Source organism: Aspergillus affinis (assembly GCF_023601865.1).
Source record: "Aspergillus affinis strain CMG 70 chromosome Unknown NODE_32_length_299506_cov_85_929706, whole genome shotgun sequence".
Classification (NCBI taxonomy): Eukaryota; Fungi; Ascomycota; class Eurotiomycetes; order Eurotiales; family Aspergillaceae; genus Aspergillus; species Aspergillus affinis.
Window position 1 is genome coordinate 114,255 of NW_026515813.1, and position 27,348 is coordinate 141,602.

The 27,348-nt window shown below is 49.5% G+C and overlaps 8 protein-coding genes across 8 annotated transcripts; 4 read left to right on the top strand and 4 right to left on the bottom strand.

Annotated features, from left to right (window-relative positions):
• Positions 1 to 241: 241 nt before the first annotated feature.
• KD926_006287 (putative quinate pathway repressor protein QutR) lies at positions 242 to 3,083 on the top strand (the record flags this gene model as incomplete). The annotated part of the gene is made up of 2 exons (XM_053099266.1): positions 242 to 2,761; positions 2,829 to 3,083. 2 exons carry the CDS (start codon positions 242 to 244, stop codon positions 3,081 to 3,083), a joined length of 2,775 nt encoding a protein of 924 aa, XP_052956931.1.
• A 771-nt stretch (positions 3,084 to 3,854) lies between these two features.
• KD926_006288 (putative cytosolic Cu/Zn superoxide dismutase) lies at positions 3,855 to 4,560 on the bottom strand (the record flags this gene model as incomplete). Its single annotated transcript, XM_053099267.1, has 2 exons — positions 3,855 to 4,228; positions 4,305 to 4,560. The coding sequence occupies 2 exons, from the start codon at positions 4,558 to 4,560 to the stop codon at positions 3,855 to 3,857; spliced, it is 630 nt and encodes a 209-aa protein (XP_052956932.1).
• A 2,124-nt stretch (positions 4,561 to 6,684) lies between these two features.
• On the top strand, positions 6,685 to 12,048 carry KD926_006289 (putative flavin-binding monooxygenase; the record flags this gene model as incomplete). Its single annotated transcript, XM_053099268.1, has 10 exons — positions 6,685 to 7,294; positions 7,348 to 7,454; positions 7,519 to 8,054; positions 8,113 to 8,566; positions 8,625 to 8,714; positions 9,371 to 10,019; positions 10,078 to 10,373; positions 10,421 to 10,864; positions 10,976 to 11,232; positions 11,409 to 12,048. The coding sequence occupies 10 exons, from the start codon at positions 6,685 to 6,687 to the stop codon at positions 12,046 to 12,048; spliced, it is 4,083 nt and encodes a 1,360-aa protein (XP_052956933.1).
• A 475-nt stretch (positions 12,049 to 12,523) lies between these two features.
• KD926_006290 (uncharacterized protein) lies at positions 12,524 to 14,616 on the bottom strand (the record flags this gene model as incomplete). Its single annotated transcript, XM_053099270.1, has 6 exons — positions 12,524 to 12,709; positions 12,828 to 13,080; positions 13,144 to 13,369; positions 13,438 to 13,819; positions 13,873 to 14,319; positions 14,614 to 14,616. 6 exons carry the CDS (start codon positions 14,614 to 14,616, stop codon positions 12,524 to 12,526), a joined length of 1,497 nt encoding a protein of 498 aa, XP_052956934.1.
• Positions 14,617 to 15,972: 1,356 nt separating this feature from the next.
• On the bottom strand, positions 15,973 to 17,259 carry KD926_006291 (uncharacterized protein; the record flags this gene model as incomplete). The annotated part of the gene is made up of 1 exon (XM_053099271.1): positions 15,973 to 17,259. One exon carries the CDS (start codon positions 17,257 to 17,259, stop codon positions 15,973 to 15,975), a length of 1,287 nt encoding a protein of 428 aa, XP_052956935.1.
• Positions 17,260 to 18,219: 960 nt separating this feature from the next.
• KD926_006292 (uncharacterized protein) lies at positions 18,220 to 18,996 on the top strand (the record flags this gene model as incomplete). Its single annotated transcript, XM_053099272.1, has 3 exons — positions 18,220 to 18,407; positions 18,472 to 18,586; positions 18,922 to 18,996. 3 exons carry the CDS (start codon positions 18,220 to 18,222, stop codon positions 18,994 to 18,996), a joined length of 378 nt encoding a protein of 125 aa, XP_052956936.1.
• Positions 18,997 to 20,351: 1,355 nt separating this feature from the next.
• Positions 20,352 to 21,510, bottom strand: KD926_006293 (terpenoid synthase; the record flags this gene model as incomplete). The annotated part of the gene is made up of 3 exons (XM_053099273.1): positions 20,352 to 20,670; positions 20,746 to 21,098; positions 21,190 to 21,510. 3 exons carry the CDS (start codon positions 21,508 to 21,510, stop codon positions 20,352 to 20,354), a joined length of 993 nt encoding a protein of 330 aa, XP_052956937.1.
• A 4,344-nt stretch (positions 21,511 to 25,854) lies between these two features.
• Positions 25,855 to 27,329, top strand: KD926_006294 (FPP/GGPP synthase family protein; the record flags this gene model as incomplete). The annotated part of the gene is made up of 4 exons (XM_053099274.1): positions 25,855 to 26,115; positions 26,204 to 26,358; positions 26,432 to 26,767; positions 26,903 to 27,329. The coding sequence occupies 4 exons, from the start codon at positions 25,855 to 25,857 to the stop codon at positions 27,327 to 27,329; spliced, it is 1,179 nt and encodes a 392-aa protein (XP_052956938.1).
• Positions 27,330 to 27,348: the final 19 nt, after the last annotated feature.

Consider the following 27,348-nt stretch of genomic DNA (forward strand, 5'->3'; position numbering starts at 1 on the left):
CGACCCCCATCTCCCCGGGGAACACCTATCCACACCACATGAAGCTAATCCCGCCCGTTTGATTTCGGTATCTCCCGCCTGTCGTCGCAATTCAACGCTCCGTCGCAGGTCAAAATTGATTCACACCCTCAATGCTTTGATCTCGATCTCCTACCTCCCCCCAAGTCATGCCTATGTCCGAAACATCCGAATGCTCATAGCACATCTCAGTGTATAATCCTACCGCGGTTCTATTCGCACCATGTCGATCCTCGTGAGGCCTCCAAAACGAAAATTAGACGAGCTAGACGGATTCGATCAGCAAGAGCAACGGATTTCGCGGGGCAGCCATTCACAACCCCTTGAGTCTCACCCATCTTGGTCGTCGGATACCATTGCCAGAAGAGCGGCCAGCTATGGGAGTGCCGATTCTCGCCGGTCGTCTGAACAATTAGATACGTCGGGGGATCTCTATCGCCATGCGCCGTCGCTGCGTGAGCCGCAGTCCGGCCGGGCGTCGCCGGTTTTCTTTGACGGGCCATTTCAGTCGCAGAAAAAGTTCATTCCCAATGCTTCTGTGGTGCTGATTGGTATCCGGGGGACCGGAAAGTCTAGTCTGGCTGTCATTCTGGCCGCGACGTCTGGGAGGCGGTTGATCGACGCGGGTCAATACTTTCAACAGGCGACCGGTCGGTCGCGCGGCGAATACAAAAGGGATTTTGGCCTGGCCGAATATCGTCAACAAGAAGTCAGGATTATGGAGACTATGCTGGAAGAACACAGGGAGGGTTGGGTCATTGCCTGTGGCCCGGGATCCATGGAGCGCAGAGGACAAATGCTACTGCGAGAATATGCGAAAACCCACCCCGTCGTGCACATCATTCGTGACTCGCAGAGCATTCAATCCTATCTCAATGCATGGAACAAAGACAAAGTTCACCGATTTCTCGAATTATCGGGCCCGATTTATCGTGCATGCTCCAACTTCGAGTTTTTTAATGTTGACGAAAAGGGCTCGGGAGACCCGGTGGTGGACAAAAACAGCCATCATAACCCCCACTTGGGCCAGGAACTTGATCAGCGGTCCGAGACATTTACACCGTTCCTGACACTTAAAAGGTTACAGCGCGACTTTCTCCGGTTTATTGCCTTCGCGATCGGAGATGCCACATATCTGCGCAAACAGCACACCTCCTTTCCCCTGTCAATGCGACCGGTCGAGACCCGCATGTACAGCTATGCCGCAGTCGCGCCGTTGTCGTCCCTACTTGAGCGAAAGTTTGATTATGAGGACCTGGAGACCGCCGCGGACGCATTCGAATTGAGGATAGACGTCACAGAGGGCTTATCCTCCCAGCTCAGAGTTGACTCGAGCCTTGCGGATAGGATCAGCCAGACCGTGGCCACCATCCGACGGAATATCATTGTTCCCATCATCTATCATGTAGAAAGCAAGACAAATCCTAATACCCCTTTTTCACAGCATAACGAAGTATCTTGTCGCCCGGATACCGCGTATCTAAATCTAGTGCAGCACGGTCTGCGGTTAGCTCCGGGTTTCCTAACGATCGATCTCTCCTATGACGATGGAGTCCTCTCGCAAATAATTTCTTCAAAGGGGACAAGCAAAGTTATCGGTCATTATGAAACTCTTCAGCGTCCCGCGGATGGCTGGGACGACCCCAAATACCTCGCGTTATACGAACGGGCGAAGGAGCTTGGTTGCGATATGGTTAGGTTGATACAGCCGGCGGAATCGATCGAGGACAACTTTGCTGTTCAACGATTTAGACATCATGTCAAGTCGATGCCAGGAAAACAAACACCTCTCATAGCCTACAACTCCGGGCCGTTAGGACGGCTATCGTGCTGTTTCAATCCGATCTTATCGCCTGTGATTCATCAATCCCTGATGCCCGACGTCCAAGCCAAAAGGCTACCGTGCATCACGCTCCACGAAGCGCAAGGAGCTCTCTACTCCTCATTCGCCCTTGACCCTATGCAGTTCTTCGTCTTTGGTGCCAACACGACATACAGTCTGTCACCCGCCATGCACAATGCCGCATACAAACTCTGCGGTCTCCCACACCGATACAACATCCACCAATCATCCTCCCTCCGAGGTCTCAACGATCTCATCGAAAACCCCCACTTCGGCGGAACCAGTGTCAGCTTGCCCTACAAGACAGAAGCCATCCCACTTCTCCATTCAATGTCACCCCACGCCCGCGCCATCGGCGCAGTGAACACGCTCATCCCCATCCGCGGCGACATCGGCGATCAAGCCTTGAATTCCGAGGACTGCACCCTCTACATGGAACGAAGTCGCGCCGGGCCCATCAAAGCTCTTCACGGCGACAACACCGACTGGATCGGCATCTGCAACTGCTTCCGCCGGGGACTGTCCCCGGCAAACGCCATCCGTCCATCCTCCACCGGTCTGGTCATCGGCGCAGGCGGCATGGCCCGCGCCGCCGTCTACTCCATGATCCATCTCGGCGTGCAGGACATCTTCATCTTCAACCGCACCCCATCCAACGCCGAAAGACTCGCATACCACTACAACCGCCAGACCCTGCACACAGCCGGCAAAAGCGGATCCCCGGCGCGTCCAACCTTCCACATCCTCCACTCCTCCCAAGAGGCCTGGCCAGCGGGCTACAAACAACCCACCGTCATCTGCTCCTGCATCCCAGCCCACAGCATCGGCGACCAACCAGCCCCAAACACCGAAATGCCACTACAGTGGCTAGAAAGTCCGACAGGTGGTGTCGTAGTCGACGTGAGTCCCTCTTTCCCCCTAAACCCAAATCAACCCCCACACCCAAACCATACTGACACCCCTCCAGTTAGCATACAAACCCCTCAATACGCCCCTTATGAAACAGATCCGCAGCCTCTCGCACCGCGGCTGGGTCGCTCTCGACGGTCTGGACGTCCTCCCTGAACAGGGATTCGCCCAATTCGAGCTCTTCACTGGCCGTCGCGCCCCACGCCGTCTCATGCGCACCGTCATTCTCCAAGAATACCGAGGCGAGGAAGGCCAGTACGATCCCGGCGCTATTAAACGTCGGCTGGAGAATCTGGATGCTCAGTTAACTTGATGGGGTGGGATCCTTCCTTGGTTTGACTTTGGGAGAGCCGGAGAGGTACCTTTTTTTGTATATATTATACTACCTACGCTATATTCTGTTTCAGATACCAATACTTATCTACATACCTACCCACCCATTCTACTCATCTACCCTTAGGGAGTTTTACCGGCTAAGTGAGTCGGTCGGTTTGATTAATAACGTCAGATGCGACGCGGTGGCTTGGATCAGGGTTGATTACGGTGTGGATTAGCGGTGTGTGTTGGGCTTGTTCATTGTCTTACCTATCCGAATGGGTCAGGCATACACTATCGGGGGTCTCGGATGACAGAGTTGGCATCCCTTGCCACTGATCATCAAATGAGTTCATTCCTTGCTATGAGGGATGATGACTTTCGATTACTCAAACACTTGATTTCAAATGTTTCGGATCACATCAAATCAAATCCCTCAGTAAAAATGGAAGTTCTGAACCGGGGTTTCGTGTCAGCCACCAACTATCAGAAACCTACACTACAAACGCTTTACAAAATATGAAAACTGCAAAAGCTTACAGCGGTTGTACCCGCACCGATGAATTATCCATTAAAAAGTAAAGGTGTCTAACGATAATGCCAGCGATCCCATTCCGCAGCAACAGGGTGATAACCATAAGTAATCAAAGACCGCTAAACGTTAAGTATACAGTGGCAATGCCGCATACACAAGAAGTATACAAAGAAGAAAAAGAAGAGTAGACAGTCAAAAGCATGACTCTTGACACAAAGTCCAACGTCAACTTGCTCAATCCTCCAGAGGCTCAGGTACAAGCTCGTCGAGCTGCTCAGATTCCTCACTCTTGAGAGAATTCAACGGCACAAAGTTTCCGCAGTTCAGTCTGGTGTTGTTGGGCGCGTGAAGGACGATGGAAAGGTTGCCGATGAAGGCTGGGTCGTCTTCCTCGTTCGAGAGATAGTAGTCGGTGTAGAAGACTTCGAAGGTCTCACCGTCCGGGGCGAAGATGGGACCGTGTTTGCCGCTCAGATCGCCGACCTGGCAGGTCTGCGGAGCGTTGATGTCACAGGGAGGCTGGTCACCACGCTTGTAAGGGTCAAGATGGGCGCCAGTTGCGTAGCAGTTGCCATCCTCGGGGACGGGCTTTTCGTGGATGTGATAGGCTGTGGCCAGAAACGTTAGCAATGTGAATCAGGATGGACCAGAGGCGCGGAGGAGGATATAATGAAAGTAACGTACGGTAATGAAGAGATCCATTGGGGAGACCTGAGACTTCAGCATGGATCTTGATTCCGACTCCGACTTTGGTAGCCCAAGCAGTGAATTGGCCAGAGATGGTCGTGTTGTCTTTGTCAAGAAGCTTGACCTGGTAGACAAAGTCGGGGTCGTTGTCCTCAATGACAGGTGCATTCTGGGGAGGGACCGGACCAGCAGAGACGGTCGCTGCCAAGGTGAAGCCCAAAAGGGCAGACGAGAGAAGAGACAAGCACCGCATTGTTCCGGGAGGACGGTGAGGATGCTGAAAGAGAATCTTGAACCCAAGTGGTAAAGAGATACGATGGCTGTAATTTGCTGCACAGTAAGCGATACTTGTGATGATGGAAAGCAGAAGAGCAGATGGATAGGACAGCCAGATAGCACAATGTGAGATGGAAGAAGGAAAGAAAAAGCGAGGAAAGGTTCGCTGGGAGGGCTTTATGTTTGCTTGCTTTCCTGCCCCGATCAGGGAGGATCGACTGCGCCTGCCAGGGCCGGGGCAGGAGCCAAGCTAAGCCTGGGAACTAAGGGAAGTCGTGCTCCTGATCATTTAACGTTCAGGCCGGAGCCTTCCATTAATAGCATCGTTTCGTTTTGGCAGGGGCCTGAGGACGAATAAGCGTCAGTGGTGGACGGCGCCGAGACAGGTCAGAGAGGCTGGGATGGCTGCCCAAGCTGTTAGCAGCCATGGTTACACGAATGGCAATAGTCGCTGTCAGCGCTCAAGCTCTTCATTTCGTTGTTCTTTGTCCGTCGGGCGGCTGGCTGCACGAATGATGGCAGTGACTGCTGTACGGGAGTCCCGGCCTGGGCAGGTCACCTGCTCCCCATGTGACTGCGTTGTCGCTCCGGATGACGAGAAGTACATTTCCCATCAATACGAATGTATCCATGGACCTGCATCCAGGATGTACAAGCCCCGTGCTGATTATCCGATCCGCAGTCCCCGCCTGCGAGCTGACATTGTGTTATAGCAGTTCATTTTACCTCCGCCCTGTCTATTTGTTTTGAAACCGTCCTTGTTTGCCAAGTATCTCTTTGCATATAGTCACCTTACCGTGCTGCAAGTGCCCGCACCAATTTCCTCTTGCATCCTGTATCATTTTTCTGTCGCCTTCGGAAATGTCTTGATTGGATAAAGTCTGCAACATGAACTTCTAATCTCATCAAAAGCAAATAAATGATCTGCCGGAGAGCCATTTACACAGGCCAGATGCACTTGGCAGTCCCTTAATCCCGGGAAATGCCAGGAGGAGAACTAGAAATCTAGAATAGCAAAGGAAATCACAAATGTAACCTGTGCTCCTGGCTGGGCATATCCCACGGTCTTGCAAATCGCGCCGCTGATAGAGGATTGCGTTGGGCCATAGGATTAGAATCGGTCCAATTCATGACCCAGAACCATAATCTGACTAGAAGATGGCTGTGAAGGTACGAATTCTTCGGCTCAAAGTCATCCTCGCAGACCGTAGTGGGATACACTTGGCGTGGTGCGCCTTGTACTGCATGTTGGGACAAAGTCTGGGCGACCTCGGGCCAATTCTCCGCCGGGTCAATCGTTGCTAATCCACCCATGATTAGAATTTTTAATCTCCCTGTATAACTATAGTATGTTCTCCCTGACCATTTGGCTTCCTTACTCAGCGGACAGGCTTCGCCTTGTCATTCTGGTTCCATGGTTCTCTCGAAGTAAGCGTCAGGCCCTGAAAATAGATCTGTCAACGTTATCAATTCTGACCAGGATAGCCTTGTACGGTATGGGCCATAGAAAGTCTGAGAGGAACTGTTCTCAACTGCTGTACATGTCGCCCAATGCCTTGACAACCATGTCACATTCCCAGATGCTCTCTTGATCTGAGTGACACCTAGAACCATGTTAGTGTCCTTGCAGGAATGTGGAAAGTGCCCGTGGGGTTGAGAACCCAACGGCCAGACTGCAGGCTCGGACTAGACCTAAGATCGGCGGCTGCAGGGCGCTTTGACGAGAGTAAGGATCGATCTTCACGCTAAAGACTACTCAAAAGGGAATTGATACGTGCCTCATGGACAAGGCAACCGTCGGCACGCGTTACTCCATCCGGGCCCCTCGAGGGTCGGTAGGATTTAGTCCGGGGAGCCCCTCGGCCACCCCACGCCTTCTCCACTCCCCGTGCTGTCGACATCCTCCCTCTGCATCTCACCGTGAGGTCATTCGGCATTCCCCCCGACTCGGACGAACTTCCCCTCTCATACAGTCATGTCGCTTAAAACGAGGACCCTGCTCGGGTGCCTGGGCTGCTCCTCACTCAAAACTCTCTTGCCGAAGCTCCCACAACACGCCTTGAACACAACAAGCTCCATGCAACTATAATTCATCTTAACCATGTCTCTCGCTCAGAATAACTATATCGTGACACTCCCCGTCACCCCCTTATCGCCGAGGTCATTGGATGTCCGGTCAATCGCTCAGCGATGGATCACCAATCTGGAGGCTCTCCTGAACAACGGGGAATATTCGCGACTTTCCGAGCTCGTACACGAAGAGTCTTGGTGGCGTGACATGTTGGCATTGGAATGGGATTTTCGTACGATTCAGAACCGCAACTCTGTCCAGGACTTCCTTCACCGGAACCAGCCCCGCTCTCAGCTTTCGGGGTTGCGACTGCAGCATGAAGGCAAATTCCAACCTACGCTCGAAGACCCGGCCGAGGGTCTCAGGTGGATATCTTCAATGTTCTTCTTCGAGACGCGGATGGGACGCGGTGCGGGTGTTCTTCGTTTGACTCAGGATGAGGCGGGCGCATGGAAGGCTTACGCGATCTATACAGCTTTGCAGGAGTTGAAGGACTTTGAGGAGCCTCTTGGTACAAGACGAGCAGAGGGTACAATCGAGTCGATGCCTGGGGGACTCAGCCAAGGGAACTGGAAGGAACGAAGACAAAGGAAGATGGAATTTCTGGAAGAAGAGCCGGCCACACTTGTCATTGGCGCCGGTATGTGTTATTCTCTGGATACACCTGACTGCATTACTCACAACGTCCCATAGGCCAGGCGGGCCTCAACACAGCTGCCCGCCTTGAATCTCTAGGTGTCTCTTGTCTGGTTGTTGATCGAAACGAAAGAATCGGGGATAACTGGAGAAATCGATACCGAGTGGGTTTATCTGATTCAAAGGTCCAGAAACGCAAGTCAATATTAATACTCTCTGGTTTTCTAGACACTTGTCACGCACGATCCGGCAGAATTCACCCACATGGCTTACCTTCCGTTCCCTAAGAACTGGCCCCAGTTCACCCCTAAAGACAAACTTGCCGACTGGTTCGAAGCCTACGCAACTATCATGGAGCTGAACGTATGGCTCCGAACTAGCATCAAATCTGCAACGTACGACGATGCAAAGGCAGAGTGGACTGTTGTTGTCGGTCGGGGTGACGGATCCGAGCGAACCCTTCATCCGCGACATTTGATCTGGTGTACCGGTCACTCCGGCGAACCAAAGATTCCCACATTCCCCGGCCAGGCACAGTTCAAGGGAAAGGTCTATCACGGCAGCCAGCATCAAGATGCCTCCGAACACAACGTTAGAGGCAAGAAAGTCGTCGTTGTTGGAACCGGAAACAGTGGACATGATATTGCCCAGAACTTTTATGAAAATGGTGCAGAAGTCACTATGCTGCAGCGGAGTGGCACCTATGTGATCACAGCCGAGAAAGGAGTCTTCATGATGCATGAAGGCCTTCATGAAGAGAATGGGTATGAGAAATACCCCTTATTTGAAAGCACCATTGCGCTAACTAAGCCGGTACTTCAGACCTCCAACGGAAGAAGCAGATATCATTCACGAGAGTCTACCATATCCCGTACAATTTGCGCTCGATGTCAGTTTCACCAAGAGGGTGTACGAAGCGGAGAAGGATATCTTGATAGGTCTGCAAAACGCGGGATTCGAGCTCGACTTTGGCGTAAATGGAGCAGGTCTCTTGCGGGCTTACATGACCCGAGGTGGGGGCTATTACATCGACGTTGGATGCAGTTCGTTGATTGCGGATGGCAAAATCAAGGTCAAGCGCAGCCCCGAAGGAATCACTGGCTTTAACGAGAAGAGTCTACTCCTGAAGGACGGTAGCTCTCTCGATGCAGATATTGTTGTTCTTGCTACCGGATACGACAACATGCGCACCACTGTGCGTAAAACGCTGGGTGATCAGGTAGCCGATCGATGCAAAGATGTCTGGGATCTCGACGAGGAGGGTGAAGTGAACGCGGTATGATTTAGACTTGTCTGTCTTTTTTCCACGGCCCAGGCGACTAACATGCATATAGATGTGGCGCCCCAGCGGTCATCCGGGCTTCTGGTATATGGGTGGAAACCTCGCCCTCTGTCGAGTTTACTCGAGGTTCTTGGCCTTGCAGGTAAAGGCCACAGAGGCTGGCCTTGTACCAAGCCCAGTATAGGTTGTAGGGAGTTTTATTTGATTATTTAAGCGAACTCTCATAGACGGAACAAGACGGGACTGTTAATGACTAGACTAGATTAGAAGATTGGTAAGATATATCCGGATCTTTGAGTAGTTTGCCGAGTCACTGGACAATATTACCTGCTTTCATTGTTTCTTCTCCCCTTAAAATTTTGTCTTTGGCGTAATCAATGGCTTCGTTACTGACTCCAGCTACTAAGAACAAGGTCTACGTCATGCTAAGACTGTCACTGCTATTGATGTATGCCGGGCTCCGGGTTCTTGGCGTCCCGAGGCCCCGAATAAACATATGTTAACTGCGAGTCGTCCACTCCCGTCGTTGCATTATTTCTTCATCTACTCTTTTACCGTCTTTTTTAGCTTATCATTCTCTGTGTCATCTTATAGTCTTGACGATCGCGCAAGAATGGGGACTAACAGTGAGGAGTCAGCCGCTGAGGACTACTTATCCGCGCACGATGAGGGCGGCGGCCATGGTTCTCAACAATATGCTGTACGATCCATTCTCGCCTATCATGGGGGCTTTGGACTGACTAAAGCCAGTGCGACCGATGTCGGAAACGAAAGGTGTTTAATATTCCCAATACCTAGCTTATTCCAGCTGCTCATGTTCTTTTAGACCCGCTGCGACCGTTCCATTCCGTGCTCTCAATGCGCCATGGTGAAATCCAAATGCTCTTACTCCCCTCGGTACAAGCGGAGAGAGAAACGTCAACGAGTCATGATCTCAGCGCGATAGTTAGTCAGGTCTTCCAATCTGTTTGTGAAGACGCTGATAATTTCCGCAGTGAAGAAAAAGTGGACAATCTCACGAGGAAGTTAGAGGAACTGCATTTGAAAGTCGATCAAATGAACAATGCTTCGTCTCCGGCAACAGTTCCCACCAACGTTCAACAGTCAGCGACTGGAACTGACGGGAGCCCCAAGCATGCCTGCTCAGATGTCTCCAGAGGTGACAAGGTTGAATATGAGGGCGAATCATCCTTTTCCGCGCACGCGCTATTTGCCACCAAGTTTCTTCAGAACGTTGTTAGCAATAACGACTACCCCAAGGACGTCGTGCAGGAGATGACATCCATAGTTGACACACTTCGGGAGATAATACACGTTCAAAAGCAGCAACCGGACTGTCTCGAAGAGCTATATCCTCATGCTATACCGCTGTCAGGTGATTCAAGTTTGCGACATCTGCCATTGCCTCCAATCGATGTAGCTCTCTCGTGCTTGTGGAAGGTCAAAGGTATGGATTGCTAAAAATGGTTTGATTTTCATCCTCACTGACCATTATCTCAATCTAGACACCCCCTTCATTCGTTGGAACTGGTCCCTCGAATTTGTTTCAGTAGCACAGTTCACCGACTACTTTTTAAAAGTATATTCTCCGGCCCCAGCCACCAATGCCGACTTGATAATTGTCAATGCAGGCTTGTTTTGGCTCTTTAGCGAGAGCGCAGAACTGGCCATTGATCAAAAAACAGAAAGTGATTATCGAGAACATGCTTTGAGATGTAGAGATAATCTCGAGACCGTTCTTTCAAACCTCCCTTTTCATGCTCCTGTGACCATAGATTATGTTCTTGCCATGAGCGTTGCCGTAAGCTCACTCTCCCAAGGAGCAGATCTCCACTGATTTATCTAAAGACAACATATTGCCGACAATCCGCCAAACCATCACTTGCATGGACCTTCATCACAAACGCGTCCTTCATGTGTCAAGCGCTCGGTCTTCACAACGCCCATGCTCTCCACACGGAGAGCCCTGAAGTTAGACGACAAAATATCCATCTATTCTGGGTTGTGTACACCACGGAGCGCGTGCTTTCATTGCGACTCGGTCGTTCATCTACATTCCGTGACCAGGACATTACTGTTCCTCGGTTGGACATCCTGGATGACCGGGAACCGGATTCACTCCTTAATCCTGTTTTATCTAGGTGGATTGACACGGCAGGTCTGCAGGGCCGAACATACGATGAGATATATAGCCCGGGTGCTTTGGCCGAGCCTGTGCATGTCCGAGAGTCCCGCGCCAGGACTCTGGCAGCTGAGTTGAAGAAGGTGATATATCGCGAGGATAGTTTTGAAGTACGTTCCTGCTCCCTTATGACTTCAAACAGTTCATTAGACAATTCGTCCATCGTCTTTATCATCCCAATCACCACCCCCAACTCAGATCTCTAACTTCAGCCAATATAGCAAAGATATCTCCATGTCAGACGCCACGCACTCGGCGACGCAATCCACGAACTCATCTGGCGCGCCGACCAAGTCGCCAGCCTCTCCCTCCTCACCCTCATCTACCGAGGCATTCCTCCGCCTCTCCCTTCCAGAGCGGCCTTTTCCAACGAATGCATTACAACCGCCCGCGAAGCCCTCCACGAGCACGAAAAGTCTATCTCCATCATCACCACCGCCAAATCCCATCAGAACTTCCTAGAACTCTATCTAACCTTGTCAGTTCATCTATCCTCTATCCTCCCCTCAACCTCCCCTCAATTTCCACCACCAAAAACCACCGAAACCAACCTCAAGAACCCAACCCATCACAAGATACTCTCCTTGCATGTCCTTACATAAACTTTACTAACAAACCCACCCATCCACCCACGGATGGAATCCACATTCACAGCTCCCTCCTCGAATCCCCCTTCCTCCCATTCATAGTCCTATTCTGCCACGTCATCGAGACCTCCTCCCCAGACGACCTCCGCCGTCTGGGCACAGTCGTCCAAGCCCTTCAATCCACATCCCCTTCGGCATTCCACCGCGCCTACAGCAAGCAATTCCGTCTCTTCAGCGCCCTGTACCACGTCGCGAGAAAATACGTCGAAGTGAAAGCGTCTCGGCCGCGCGGATGGATGATGAATCGAGTTGATTTCAACCCGGGTGGTGATGCGGGTGTTGGGAGTGGGATGATAATGCCCGGTGCGGCGTCTACGTCTATTTCGGCGACCGGCTCTGGCGCTGGGTCCTTGGTTATGAAATTTCCGTTTCCGGGGTCCATGTCTTCGATGGATCGGATAGCTACCGGAGAGGGAGTTGGGACGTCGGTTCGAGAGACAGAGAACCGTCTCGTCGGTGGGGAGGATCCTGTGAATCAGGAAGATGGAAGGGATGAGTTTGACATGCAGCAGGCTGCGCAGATGCAAATGCAAATGGAACCGAGTATGGAAGTAGATGCTATAGGCATGGAGCTGGGGAATTGGTTTCATGAGAATCAGCAGATGTTGAAGTTCTTGGATGATAGTTATCTTTTTGGAAACCCATGAGAAATACCTAGATCTTATTAAAATCGAATAGCTCCAAAATTTCTCGCGGGTAAATGATATTTGAAACAAAGCAAATTGATAAACGGCAGGTCAGGATATTGAGGACACTGTTTGGATGTCTTCTGATTAAGGTCTGCTGTATGGCTCTCTGTTAAACAAACTGGATTCAAACGGAAGGAAGGCACCAGAGAAACAGGAGGAAGGACAAAAGACAAAAGAATGTCATGTTTTCATTCAATCTGGACGTTCTGAAAAGGCTCAAACGCCTCAAAGGATAAATAAACCAGGCCCGAGAGGAAAAAGCAAAGCAAAAAAATCAATCAATTTAAGAAATAAAAACCAGAAGACCATAAAAGATGCTACTTCGATCATCAACAAACAGGAATACCAGACCAGTCAACTCCAGACCCTTTTTTCATTACCTCCCCGTTCTTCTCTAAGCAAACGCTAACAGATTCTGTAGGGCCAGTCCATTCTACTCGATATTCATCCGTTTCTCTGTAGGAGGGATAACCGCGAGGACGGCGACGCACGAGTACCGAGTTTCTATGGACGGCTCATTGCCGTGTGCGATATGGCTGAAGGCCATCTCCTTGTGCTTCGGCTCCGTGATCAAGGTAATTCCGGGAATTTGGCAGATAGGGAAACAGTCGTTGATGATCTAGATGGGGGATGGATAAGTGAGTCCAAGAACGAACAAATATAAAGAAAGAATCGCTAATAGGCATGGGTGGGGATTCAGGAACGCAAACTTGAAAAGGAAACAAGAACGGACGAACCTCATTTTCGTCGTCACCTTCGTCAAGGGTCCGATCGTGTGCCTCGTACGGCGCGAAATGCTTCCCCACGCGCGTTATTCCTGCTGCATAGAAGCTATTCGGCTTCAGGGGCAGTTTATGCTCAGCGGCGTAGTCGATGGTGGCATCCATGCCTGTTATCTGGCGTGTCATGAGTAGAAGTTTCCATCTTTGGTCGACATCAGCGATTTCGACTTCTTTGGGCACACGATCGCGAGTATTGAAGGTCAGTGGGCTTCCATGTCGTAGATATTACTCCATGCTATAGGAGGAACTGTAGGACCTGTCGTGTCCGTACCAGGGATCATCAGAACTGTCGACGGTGCCTTTCAGACCAAGTGCGGGGTTGCTGGCGTAGACGCCGTGATTATCAACAATGGGAACAACGGCAAGCTCGATGCCAAGGGACTTGAGAACTGAGTAGAGAACCAGATCCTTGCCCTTCAAGCTACGGAGGAATTGGGTTTCTGCAAGCTTAGAGGTGTGTGGGTAGGCGTGGGAACAGAACACTCCGAGAACGCCACCTGAAGCTGTTAGTCAAGATGATTGGTGGATGATGGAATGTTCTTTTGGTTAATATGAGCTACGCTACCTTCTTTCATGAATTTGGGTTCGGAGAGTAAGTTCTTCACCCAACTGTGGAGAGGAAAGCTCTTTGGGTCGATGATGGAGGTAGGCGAAGGAATTGCACCATCAACGGGCTCGGTGACAAATAGGTTGTAGGTCAACGTGATTCGATCCCCATATGTGATGGTCTTGATTTCATGCTCGCAATCGCTGTAAAATGCTGCCCACTGAATAGTCGAGGAGCTCTGCAGGCTCCAGTCGAACTCGACTGTTTGGCCACCATGCCGAACGATCAACCTTCCTCCCTCGAATGGAGAGGGCAGACAGACCACTAGAGATCTAATCTGGCTTTCAGAGCGCGGGGTGTCGACATGTTTTCGGAACCGACCCGATGGTCCGGAGTAGGTCTGGGGCACAAATCATTAGGTATATCGAGACATGGTAGAAAAGTTTCACTTACATTCAATTTGTAAAGCTCTGCTTTGATCTTCCGGAATTGCAATCTATTGTCGCCTTCACCGCTGATAGCAGGAAGAAGAACTTGTTCGATATTGTCAAGGAGCCCAAAGTCAGCTGGGTGAAAGCTGGTCACGAATTGCTCAGGATCGATCTTTCCAGCTTTGCGGTATTTTGGATCGATAACATCTTTCTTACCCAGTCCAAAGCTGGCTGGGTCGCAGCTGCTGACCAGTTCTCGAAGCAGCTGAGTGGTAGATTCTGATGCAGAGTATTTAAGGGGAAGCACCAACTTGCGTGCAGTTGTGTCGTGGCCAGCTGACCAGAAGATCTTGACTGGGGAAGAGGTCGCCTTCTTCCCTGGAATGTTTGGGTTATTCACGTCGACAAGGATTGTACCACCACAAGCAAAAGAACCGTTTGCCTCTTCACCGTCGATAAAATCTTTCAACTGACGACAACAATCCGTCAGAGCAGCTTGGCTGTCCCTGGCTAGACAGACAGCCTTCTAGGCACCCGTGGCTCTGGCCGGGTATACCTGTCATTCTTGCGCAGGACCGTGGACAAAATAAGAATTCGGCGTCTCCGATCTTCTCCACTGGTCTACCCGTGGAAGACATGGACGGAACGGAAATACAATATTTCTAATACCTGTGAAGTCTCAGGTCGCGTAGCCCCAGTCTCCCAGAGTCTGTAGATGGCAGCGCAGGATACAAACAGAGCAAACAGTCCAAACAGAACATACCATGCCCTGTCGGTGGTGATTTAGCCCGAACACCGAGCCCACGGCCTCCGACCATCCTTCATCATGACATCAGCTGCGGAATCAATGTCATTATACGCAAGACTCACAGCCCCTCCTAGGCCCGCATAGAATGCTAATTGCTATAGTAATGATCTTTTCTGTAGGACTCGACATAGATTGCGAATTGCGACGGGGACGTGCTAGATGCTATTAAATCCGGGAGCTGCTACGCCCACACCCCACGGGACTTTTCTGCCAAGTCCGCCGCCGGTCGCGGCGGTTTTACAGCACGCAGTGGGGCGCGCGCCCGACCCTAGTAGGGACTCACCACCACAGTAGGCCTGCGCTGCATAGTATTTGCTCTATATAAAAGCTTCATTCTCAACCACGCGCGGCCCGCGGGTCTAGTAGTTAAGACATAATATTTAGTGTGTATACTCTATTTCTAGTTGAGAGATAGATACTATCGCGTTTCAATATACTATATGATCTATTTTATCAAGCTACTATTAAATACCCAAGCTTTTGGGCCCTGAAAGGTCTAAAAAGCTAATCGAAAGGCTGTTCGGACGGACCTAACTGTAGTGGTGGTGGTGGTGGTGAGATCCCTATCTAGGGGCGGGCGCGCTCCCCTACTGCGCACTGCCAAACCGCCGCGACCGGCGGCGGACTTAGCAGAAAAGTCACGACAGGGACGCCTTTCTATCTTGACTATCTCTGATATCTTCTTCTTCTCTAATCCGGAAGGTCTCTGTTTGTGGGGTTCGGCTTTCCAGCCTTCCATTGTCTCTTGGCAACAGGCCAATGGATCCCTCCTCCTGGCGGCCAGTGGTCAAGCGCATCCTGACCTGGCTGGTGGTCAGGGGCTATGGATAAAATGTATTCATCACTAGTCTTGTTACATCATACCATATCTACGGAGAATCTTAAGTCTTTATGGGAAACAAATCGAACGTAAATTTAGAGCAAAACAGGTCAAGGCAGGACCAACGACGCCTCTCGATAACAGAAGAAACAGAAGAAACAGAAGGTACAGAAGGTACAGAAGGTACAGAAGAATCCTTCTAGATAAAGGGAAAAGCTATCATTCTGGCAAAGGTTGACTTCAAAGCAAACTCCCGCTAACTCCTGCGAGGCCCTCGTTCGGTCACCCATAGAAGCAAACATTCTTCGTGCGATGATTTTTCGCCTGCTGGATGACTCCGTTATGGGAAACACCAAAGATCACAAGTGCAACAGCACAAACGTGGAGAGTGAAGAAAACAAGAAATACAGGGTATACGACAGGTGAGAATCTGGCAGTACGATACCATCAGAACAAATAGTCTGTCGAATCTATCCATTGACGTCGGAGATACTTCAAGAGGGCAATCTTTCATATATGAGATAATCTTCCGAGGGTCTCCTGCCTGGCTCCGTTGTATAAGGGGTGGAAAACGGGAGAGACAGCTGCTTTTTCCATTCAATCAGCCTCGCGTCGTCCCAGATGGCATACCCCCATTTCCAGAATTCCTCTCCCTCATATCCCATAGAATAGATCAACCAGTCTTCCGACAGCTTCTTAAACCAAAGCCGCGCACATGCGATATTCGGTCGGTGAATAGGTGACAGAGTTTTCCACAATCCTTTGGTCCTTCGGAAGTCATCAGGAGATTTGAATCCGGGATACCGCAAGGGATGCATGTCTTCGAAATGCAGATCATGCGACACTTCATCAAAAGTAAAAGGAGTGAACCTTGTATTGACCACAATCATGTCCCGGCGATGCAGAAAGCACGGATCGCGAATAAACTTGTGAAAGAACACTGGGCCCATGGTAGCCAAGTTACTCATGTGTATATCCGTGTTGCCCCTGACCTCGTCGGTATCTAACAAAGAACAGTTCGTTGGGAGAGGGTCAATCTGGTACTTATATTCAACGCGTTCCATTGGCATCATTTCGAATTGATCAAAATAGTCAGCGACCTCTTGATATGGTTGCCTGTATCTTTCGTAGATGTATTGCCACACACATCCATACTCTTGAAACTCCCATGGTGCCATCGGGCTCATGAATAACCGCCATACCTCTCGCGTTTCAAAGGTCTCCTCCTCCCAGGAGTTATATCTCCACTGAATTGGCGTTTTCTCACCCGGGTAGAACACCCTATGGCCAAATATATTGGCGTATATTTGTACTCGATAAAGGGCCCTGAGAAGGCGGGTCTTCTCGGTGCGAGATAGACTTATCGGTAAGACATCATTGTTCCACTGTTCTGAGTTAATCCACACGGGGCGATGCACAGCATTGCAAAAGTCAACAAGACAGAATTTCATGATCTTATGTAGCCTGATCAGTCGGATAATCTCGTCAAGATCAGCCGGTTCATCCGCCGATGGTTCGTTCAGACGACGGATTTCCTTGTGTCGTTGCCACTGATCCAGAAGCGTATAAATCTTTCCCTTGTTAGATGGTATATCCGCATACAAGCCTCTGGAGCGAAGAGCCACGACTGCATCCACACTTTCCATTCCATAATACTCTGCACAGAGTGCTTTAAAAAGAGCCTGGTTTCTGACTTTTCGATACGCAGCGTGGTAAGCCGGGGAGGCGTGCACTAATGCCCGAAGCGTCTCCACATCAGGGCAGCGAAGCAAGATGGCCATGTGCAGTTCCGCTGGAAGATCTTCTTCGAGTCGACTTTTTGGCTGACTTTGAGAATGAGGCTCAATAGCTGGGCTCAAACTAGACATCGCGATGGAAATGATTATCCTCTTGTTGCGTGAGGACAGTCAAGGTGCGCAGAGCTTGCGGTGTAACTACTCATACAGCAAACATGCCAGGAAGACTGCTCTTATATAGCAATGCTGGTTATTTTGATTAGAAGAAGCGGTTTATTACCCCCAATTTCATTTCAGGAAAGGACGATAATTCCCATTTAGTGTAGGAAGTTTACGGTGTTTCCCATTCCACATTGCGGAGGTATCACGCCACCATAGTAAGGACAAAGGATATCACGTTTGCTTCCACTAAGACTTGCATATCGAGCAAACCAGCATACCTGCCTTTCTACTAGAGTGTATCTCAGAACCTGTTAGAACTGTGTGCTCACGCAGGGTTTCCGATAAACTCGGTGGCTCAAATGATAGGAAGCTCACCTAAGGAGAGCTCGTTCAAAATCAATACGGTCATGTCTTTTAAAGATATCGAAAGCCTACTGATAGTCCATCATGCTTGGATGAAGTTCTAGATTCAATTGCTATTGTCTTGTTCGCGTGTTCTTGCTCTTTTCATGACTTCTTTGTCATATTTCCCCATTGTCTTCTTGCGTTGGCAAACGAGGGGCGCAGTTCAGCTTTCATGATGGTACAATTCCCCACTGCGTATAAACCCCTACCTATGTTTTCCTTCGCTATTCTCTTCTTCTTCTTACTTTCCTATCTCCTAGCAATTCTCTTCCTCTTCCATAAACTCTTCTACAAACTTTTCCTCACCTGAAACGAAACACAATTCCCCGAAATCCGCCACGGGCATTCAAAAACAACCTGCCTGTCCTCAGCGATCCCTTTTTGGAGGTGTTTTGAAGCCTCCTCGAGACTCCTATCAGGAGAGGCGAAACCGACAACATGGTTGACTGGACTCCGGAGATGGATGAATATTATTTGGCTTATAAGTCCCATCATAACAAGTTTAAAAAACTTACAGCCAAATTCGGTAAGCTCAGACGCCGGAAAGACGAAGAAGGAAACCCTTGGTTTGTGGATGTCATGGAAAGCTTCCTGCTGGCGAAGGAAGCAGTAGCTGAGGGAGAAAGGTAAGACACCCCAGAGCTCTTTTGGTGCCTAAATGAAAAGATTGTTCTAACTGTCTTTAACTAGGGAGATCGCCGGGAGAAGACAATTTGAAGATCGATTTCCGGACGCGCACCCACCGCCGGATTCTGGGGAGGAGGATGGCCATCTAAAGCAGATCAGGCAAAGAGAAGGGGCACTGGTGAGATACCGAAAGAAGATGGACACGCGTCTTAGAGAGATGGAGACTCTCATCATGAGAGATTTACGGGCTTTTGCACATAAGCTTGCGAAGCTTTCGTTTGGTTTTTGGCTTCTTACATATTTCGCAAGCTGTTTTTCTGTTCTGGATAGATATTTTGGAACCCCTCTTTTATGGTATTCTCTTTTTCTTTTCTCTTCATTTATCTTCCTTATTAATAGCATATATCATCTATTGGGGTTTCTTCTGCCGTTCGTTCCTTTGCGAATGACCAACTTTCTACGAGGTTGTGTGGAAGTAATGTCCAACGTTCGAAATTGTTCACTGTTCTCTAGGTGAACAGTCATTCTGTTTCTGCTGTGTGCTTCTACATGGTTATTGATATGGAGCCATCTACAGAGTTCTTTTAGTTGTTTAGTCGGTCCAAACTGGGAATATAATAGATTTTGCCGCTGCATAATATCTTCATCAAAGCCCTTACAATACCTTATTCCGGAGAGATATGAGTGATGGTAGCCACTCATTCAAGATGCTTAGAGGAATTAAAAAAAGGAAGGAAATAAATGAGAAGATATGTAGAGAATATGCAAAAGGTCATGCCAGAATGCATATTGACGTGTTTGGCAGATCACGTCCATTGGCATGGATTCTATAGATAATAACTAACAGCTATCTCGATCTCCAATACTAAGCCTTCAGGCACTCAGTGGCCATCGGGGCCCCATGAATTTAAGCATCTTACTGTCCACCGCGGCGGCTTGTGGCCCTAACTCAACGTGTAACTCAAAAAAACCTAGAACCAATATTATAAATTTCCTTCGGGTCTAGCATTGAGTGTAAAGACAATTTGCTAAACCCCATTTCCTGCTATATTGCTCGCGATACGATGATCATCGCCGATATCATATCGATTTTGTCCTGATCAAGCATGTAAAGAATAGAATCCGTTCTGTACTCTCCACCTTGACATTTCCAACAGTGCCTCTTCCCTCCAGCGGAAAAGATCACTGCATGATATTGCGTAATAGGTAAAGCTTGGCTCGATCCCGGGAGGTAGCCGATAAGGCCAGCGATCTCATCGTTTGGATGACATGGATGCTCTCATGCGTAGGATGAATGATGACTCTGTGTCTTGAGTAAAGCAAGTCGACGATGGTAAACACACATTCGCCCTCGAAACGCATGAGACAGACCTTCTTTCATCAATGCCGAACTTTCATTGGCACATAAAAATTGTTACATCTCAAGCCGGGCCGACCTTGTCAATCTGTCACCTGCTATCAGCTGTCTCTTATTCCTTCTAGACCCAACTACAAGCGATAGCAAAAATAATAGAGACAAACAGAGAACCACCTAAGAGACAGTGTCAGTAAGAGATCTAGGAGCGCAGTAGACTCCGGATGCATCTTGCTGTCAACTTATAGTATTTTTATGATATGCTATCTCATGAATTAAAATAGGAAGTACGCTTTAAATGCGCTAGTTCCATGCGAGAGAATATTCATAATCTACGAATCTGCTTCCCTTTTTTGGTGGGGAGTGGGGGGAGCCAAATCATCATCTATCTTGCCTCGGCGCATCAGTGCATCAGTCAAAAATAGCCGCGCAACTATCACCAAGAAAACATTACTTCCAAGCGATGAAATTCATTGCTATCTTCTTCCTTCTTCTTTCCTTCAGAACCTCTTACCTACCAGCGACTGCTTCGTTGATTCATTCCTGCCAACCCACTCGAGCCCCAAGGCCGCAGATTCCCGCTCCCTCCTCAAGTCTTCAAATCCAACGTCTCCTTCCTCCCCCACAACTCCAACCAGTCCGTGATAGTCGCGCCCGACCGCTTCATCTCCTCCATGCATATCGACCGAACCGCGTCCCCACGGATCACGCGCAAAGCGTTGCGGATATTGCGCGCCGACGCAGACTCAAGAGCCCTCACGACCCACTCGCCTTCGGGAACGTCAAGGCCCAGCACGATAGGGTAAGTCAGTTCACGGTTCCACAGGTCCTCAGCAATCGAGCCTTTGAGCTTCGCGTATTCTGACGAGTAGAGGTTCTTGCTGTCGTTTTGGAGTTGGGAATGCCATCTAGATATTCAGATGTTCTCGGATGTGAGTACGTGAGTTAGATCTAAGTTGGAACCCACACGGAAGGTAACATACGCAACCAGAGTCAAGGTCTCGTCCATCGACCGATTCTCTAGCACCAGATGCCCAAGTAACCGAAACAACGAGCCCGTTTTCAGCGACGCCATGTGTCGGTACGCTTTCACACGATCCACCGCGTCGACGGGAAACCCCACCAGCCCGTCGCGCCGCCATACCAGCGACAGGTCCTGCCCTTCGAGAATATCCTCAAGATCCTGCATCAGCCAGGGCGCGAGGCCGGGGAAGTCTCGCGTCACTTTATTCAGGATCTGCGTGACGCGGTAGTATGCGCGGTTGGCGGTCTCCGAGGGTCCGTAGATCTTGTGTGCGGCGGGTTGGCCTTTGCGGAGGTCGCTGCCGTCGGAGATCTACATTTGGCGGTGGCTCTGTTAGGACATCGTGTTTGGTTCTAGTCAAGGTGGGAAGGATGCGGAGGAGAGAATGAAATGAGGGACACACATCATCAACCAGCATGAGGCACAGGTGGATCGCGTCCATGGTCTCCAGGATCATCGTGTACTTAGCCGGGTCGTTGGTCTTCAGTGTGGGCGATAGCTTGTGCACGAAGGGAGCCCAGTGATGTTTCCCGTAGATCTGGCGAAGATACGCATACGGACATTCATGCGAGGTGATGCTCTCTGGATTCATCAGTCCGATCAACTGGGCTTTTTTGGACAGCCATCGCGGCGGAGGAATACGATCGACTAAGACACTGATGAGGATAGCCGGTAGAGCCAGACCCAAGATGGGCGTGAGGATCCTGATCACGATGTCGAGCATGATTCTGTGAGATGAGTATCCTGTTTCTCAGACGGTCAAGGTAGTAGATGATCACTCAGTATCAGTAGAGGCGTGCCTTGCTTCGGTGGAATGAGAAAGACACAGGTCCGAGAAAAGAATCCGATACGGAGCCCTAACTCGTTAAATCTCTTGCCTGTAGAGCCGGTAGAAGTCATGATCTGTTTGCCGGGCCTCGTAAACAGAAACCAAAAAGTGCCACAATCTGGCATGGCATCTAACTAACCAAGCCCTTGCTTTGCAACATCCCTGAGGTTCAGCTCCGCTGATGCGATCATCAGGTCTCCGAGAAAACAACTCAGTAGAAGTTTGGGCCCCCAGGTCAACATTCATCTCGGCGTAAGCACGGAAAGCTATAGGGAACGTGCGTGGGTTCAATATTTGTGTAACAGCGACCAGTCGATAGAGAAATGCGTTGACCATGTCGCAGTTCGTTCCCTTTCATCCCGCAGCTCACTTTCAAAATCGCCTCCGAGGCGCTGGATTGTCCGGTAGCGGAAAGATAAATGTCAAAAAGTGGGCGATCTGATCGGTTGAATACGTGGCATGAGGTTGATTGTTGTTGGATCCGATGCCATCGATGACCCCATCTCGCTTGACTGGTTGGTAAAGAACGGCTATCCTCCGAAAAAAGCCTGTTACTATCTGCCATGGCCCCTTGGGGAGCCTTCGCTGGCCGGTCAGATACGAGCGTGATCAATAGATGGGTCGTTTAGCGGAGATTGGAAAAGACTAGGATCGGCTTCAAGAGGGTCCAGATGTAACGGATCAGAACCAGTATACTGGACTCTGCAGGTTCTAGAATCGTATTGTTCTTCGAGTTCAGGCCCGGATCCAATTTCGAACTCAACGACTCGCGACTTTCGTCATTCGATCCCGGGGCATCCTTCTGCTGGGGTTTCGCTCGTGTGAATACAAACCCTTGTTACCTTGATAGCAGGGCTTATCCTTGGTGGTTCAAACAAGGTTATTGTAGACAATAGCCGCTAGACTATTCTGGTCAGACACCTGCTAGTGCTAACGCGGGTTTCTGCTTCCGGACTAGACCTGTAGCTGACCAGAGCTAGGAGTGTAAAGGCTCTGGGAAGATGTTGTCTTGACTGAGACCTCTGACCTGTATAATCCGTAGGTCTGGGGCAACGATACGGGACTAAAATTGATGTTTTCAACTGAATGCATTCAACGATGCTATTCAAGATGATCGAAAGAAGGAGAAAGAGGGGCAAGCGAGGTGCAGGTCTTTTAAACAGCTCAACGAGCCTCGTTGCACTGTCTCAGATGCCTGAGGCACCCTACGAAGCGCTTACATGACCCACCACTCGTTTCAATTTGGATCGTCAGGTTAGCTTCCTCGCCTAAGTGACGGTCGTGATTCAGCCAAACCTAGTGAGACATCCCTTCTGGTCAGTTTCAGAGAAGCCCAGCTTGTCTCGTATGAAACGCGATAGTGACTGGGGTATAGGTTGAAGGAGCGATAGTGTCATCAGCTGCGTTGAATCCGTTGGACCTTCTTCACGACAGGGAACCAAATATGCGCCAGTAAGCCAGTCAGTGAGAAACTCGCCGTGGGTGCCAGTCTATCTCCCGGGCGGTAGTCACATTTCGTTACAACTCCCCAGCGCTAGTCCATCCAGGACCGACGACGGATTCATGGTGATCATTGGGGGAGCGTCCGCTGCCGGTCTGATGCCCGTTCATTGTCTTGAGCGAGTGAAGATCGAACATGTCGTCTTAAAGAACCTTTGCGATATAGCGCCCCAGGTCGATGCTTCTATCGGGATTCTTCTCAACGGAGGTTGTATCATCAATCAGTTATGCCTACGGTGCGATCGTGAGCCATGCGGAATCGCTGGACGACCAATATCCGCTCTCCCGACCAGTATCCTAAGACACTCACGTATCCGAGACCACTTAATGAAAGGTGATACTTTGGCTTGAAACATAACTTGAACGTCCCTTTTCTGGGTTCTTGTGGTCGTTGAGATAGATTTGGATTCCCGTTAGCGTTTCGAGATGGATGGAAAGTCTTCGAGATTCCCCATCGAAACTCTTCATATTCTAACAGAATCCAACTATCCGATCGAGTGATCATCGTTGGTAACATCGAGAATAAAGCCACGGTCACTCTTCACGGCCGTAGAAACTGTTAGGGCGGTAGGAAGCTTGCGAGAATACTGCTTTTACTGAGGCTTCGCCTTTAGGCAGGTCTGTGAACCGCCCAGTATAGTGTTGGAATAGCACATTCTGACAGCTGGTATAATAAATAGATAGCATTGGCCTAGATATTCTCTAGACTTTCTCTCTTATTTCTGTCTTATTTCTCTCTGATTCTTCTAATTTTCTTTTTCTCATTCTGTTCTAATTTTCTCTATTTCTCCTTTATTTTTCTCTATTACAAAGAAAATAATTGGTATATTTTCAACTCAAATGATCTCAAATACTAAACATAGAGCTAACTTGGCCATTGAAGGGGTTGCGAGGCAGATGTATTGAAAGGTGTGATCTTTAGAGATGGTTACCATATTAAGCAGTGACTTTGTTGAATTATATCGATCATATTATAATTATCAATAAATTTATGCCTAGAGATACACTCTCCTTGACAGATAATATTGTGGAAAGAGATGCGCTTTGGTTAATAGAAAAGCCCATCGTTGACCCCAGATATGACCTCATTTCGACAGACTTAACTTAACAGAGCGTACACCTACCTTCCTCAACACGCGACCCACAATTCATCACTATTCCCGACAAACTCAAAATCAAAACGCCTGTCAGCGGGAACAATAACGCAGGCATCCTAGAAGCAAAGAATGCCTTACGTGAGTTGCCGGTCGATTTACAGATCGCAAATCCGAGAATCGGCACGGAGCAGAGACAGCGCGGATATGCAAGGAAGGGGAGGACGGGCTGAGATTTTTATACTTTTGGGCTTCAACTGTGGTGTGTTGTACATATGTAGGTCTTCGTGTCGCCTTTTTCTGGTTGGGCGGAATGTTGTTGATCGTGGGGTGATCGTGTTCGGGAAATGGATGGTTTTACGGCCCTGTCCTATCCTATCTTATTCTGATCCCATATTCCATGCTTTATCTGGACCAGGAAGAACCAGGTAGAGCGCTCTCAGGTGGACTTGAAGTTGACAAAGTCGGGTATATTTTCGTAGGTCAGTTATGCGAAAAATGTTACTCGGTATAATCTCACATACGGTGTTGTGGTCCCCCTTGTCAAGAGAACTAACTAACCATCTATGTCATCCCGGTCCAGATTATCGAGCAACAACTCACTCCTAGCCCTGCTACTCATCTTTCTTAGGGCCATCTAAGACAGCCCTAACATGACATCGAACGCCACACCACCAGTCAGATCAGCTCAGGTCAGGTCAGGTCAAGTTAGCAACGTGTGTATCGATCCCTCCAAACCTACGTATCTCTCCCCCTTCTCGTACCTCGCTTGCTGACTGACCAGACATGACATACCGTATAGATAACAGCTAAGGTTAACTTTTCCATCCCCAGTCAGAAAATACATGCTGTCAATAACCAATCGTACTCGAACGCGGATCTACAGACCTTTTTCCTATCGCCCTACGGGGTCTTTTCTCCGGATTCCGTCACTGTCGCTCGCTGTTCACGGCCGGGTGTTGTAGGAAAACCAACTCGTGAGCTATGGAGCGAGGACTGGCTTTAAGATTTTGAGATCCAGCCGATCTCTGAAAGGAGATGAGATGTCGCGATTCTGGGCTTTTAGTCTGTGTCTGTGATGTGTCTATGCAGGTCTGTCGATATGCTGCGGTAGGTATGCGTATACGAGGGATATGTTTCCTTCTTTTCATTCTTGTCTCGGTTTCTTTGCGGTACTCGAGCTTCTGTTGCTGTGTCGAGTCGTTAGGTCTGTGTCCTTTTCGGATATATGATTGGCAGCGTTTCTGGTGAGTTTACGATCAGCTGGAAGAATAATTACTCGGAACGAATGAAGATAGAGCGTGGAAATCGGAGGATGTGGGAACTGGCCGTGTGTTACTTTCTTACTTACTCCTTCGCTTGTTCTGTATCTACGATGTTATAGGACGACTTGACAGTGCAAGCCTATTACATATAGAAGGCCTTTCCTCCTGTTCAGTTATTTTCTGTCTCGTACGATCGTGCACGATCTAGGCCGGGTTAGAAGTATAATATAACAAGGTAGGTCATCTCAATTAACCTCAACATTACCCAGTCTATCTCTCTGTTCCTTCTAACTCTATTATAAGAAACCTGGAACCCTAGAGTAACGATCAACGAGAGACAACACACATCTGGAAAATAAACCAACCTGTACATCTCAGCTATGCTCACATTCATGGCTGAAGGAGCTCTACGCATGATCCATGAATACCCGATGCCGATATTCAGCGGAGCAGGAGCAGCTCCGACGATTCGATATCGGTTTCCTGAGATAAGAGGATTTCCGAGTCCGACTCACAATCAGACCCAGAATCGGAATAGTCAAGATAGAAACGACGTAGGAATGTGCTCTGTGAATGGGGATACCGAGAGAGAGGAGAAAGCCAAAGAAACGCCCGAGGAAATCACAGCAAGGTATGAAAAGGTCAGTCTATATCTCCTTATCTCGATATGATCAGGCCTATAATCCCACATCTGAATACCATCTAACCAACTATCTATACACCTGGTAGATCATCCGAGGACCCCTCGATTACCTCCTCTCCATCCCCGGCAAAGATGTGCGCGGACGTCTCATCTCCGCATTCAACGAATGGCTTCACATCCCAACCGAGAAACTCGACATCGTCAAGGAAATAATCGAGCTCTTACACACTGCTTCTCTCCTGTACCCTCCCCTTCCCTCCCCATCTAGCTATACAGCGAACCCCCAATTAAACTAACCAATAACCTCTCCCCAGAATCGACGACATCCAAGACGGCTCTCGTCTCCGCCGCGGCCACCCCGTGGCGCACCACATCTTCGGCGTCCCCCAGACGATCAACGCAGCCAACTACGCATATTTCCTCGCACAAGAGAAACTGAAGGACCTCGACGATCCAACCGCTGCATTCTCCATCTTCACGCGAGAACTCCTGAACCTGCACCGCGGCCAAGGCATGGATCTGTACTGGCGCGACGCGCTGGTATGTCCCTCCGAGGAGGAATACATGCAAATGGTATCGTATAAGACGGGGGGATTGTTTGAGTTAGCAGTGGGGTTGTTACAAGTGGGGAGGGATGTTGATGCTGATGTGTATGTCTACCTTCCTTCTATCAAATCTAACCCTATCTACATACACACCCTCTGCCTAATCTAGCCCTAACCAACCAATTCCCAAACCCAACAACCCTCACTTACTCCTGACTCCTAACGACAAAAAAAAAAAAGAGACTTCACCCCCCTAACCCACCACCTCGGCACGATCTTCCAAATCCGGGACGACTACCTAAACCTGCAAAGCGGCCTCTACGCCACCAAAAAAGGCGCCATGGAGGATCTCACCGAAGGCAAGTTCTCCTTCCCCATTATCCACAGCATCCGTGCACGACCCGAAAACACGACGCTGGTTAGCATCCTCAAGCAGCGCAGCGAGGACGAGACGCTGAAGGCGTACGCGGTGCGGTATATGGAGACGACGTGGTCGTTTGCGTACTGTCGTGAGAAGCTGGCGGGGTTGATGGGCGAGGCGAGGAGGGTGGTGAGGGAGTTGGAAGAGAGGTTGGGTCCGTGTCGGGATTTGCATGGGATTTTGGATTTGTTGGAGGTGCCGACGGCTGAGGGGTGGGGGACAGGAGGAGACGAAGAAAGGGGATGATGGGTCGGTGTGAGTGTTG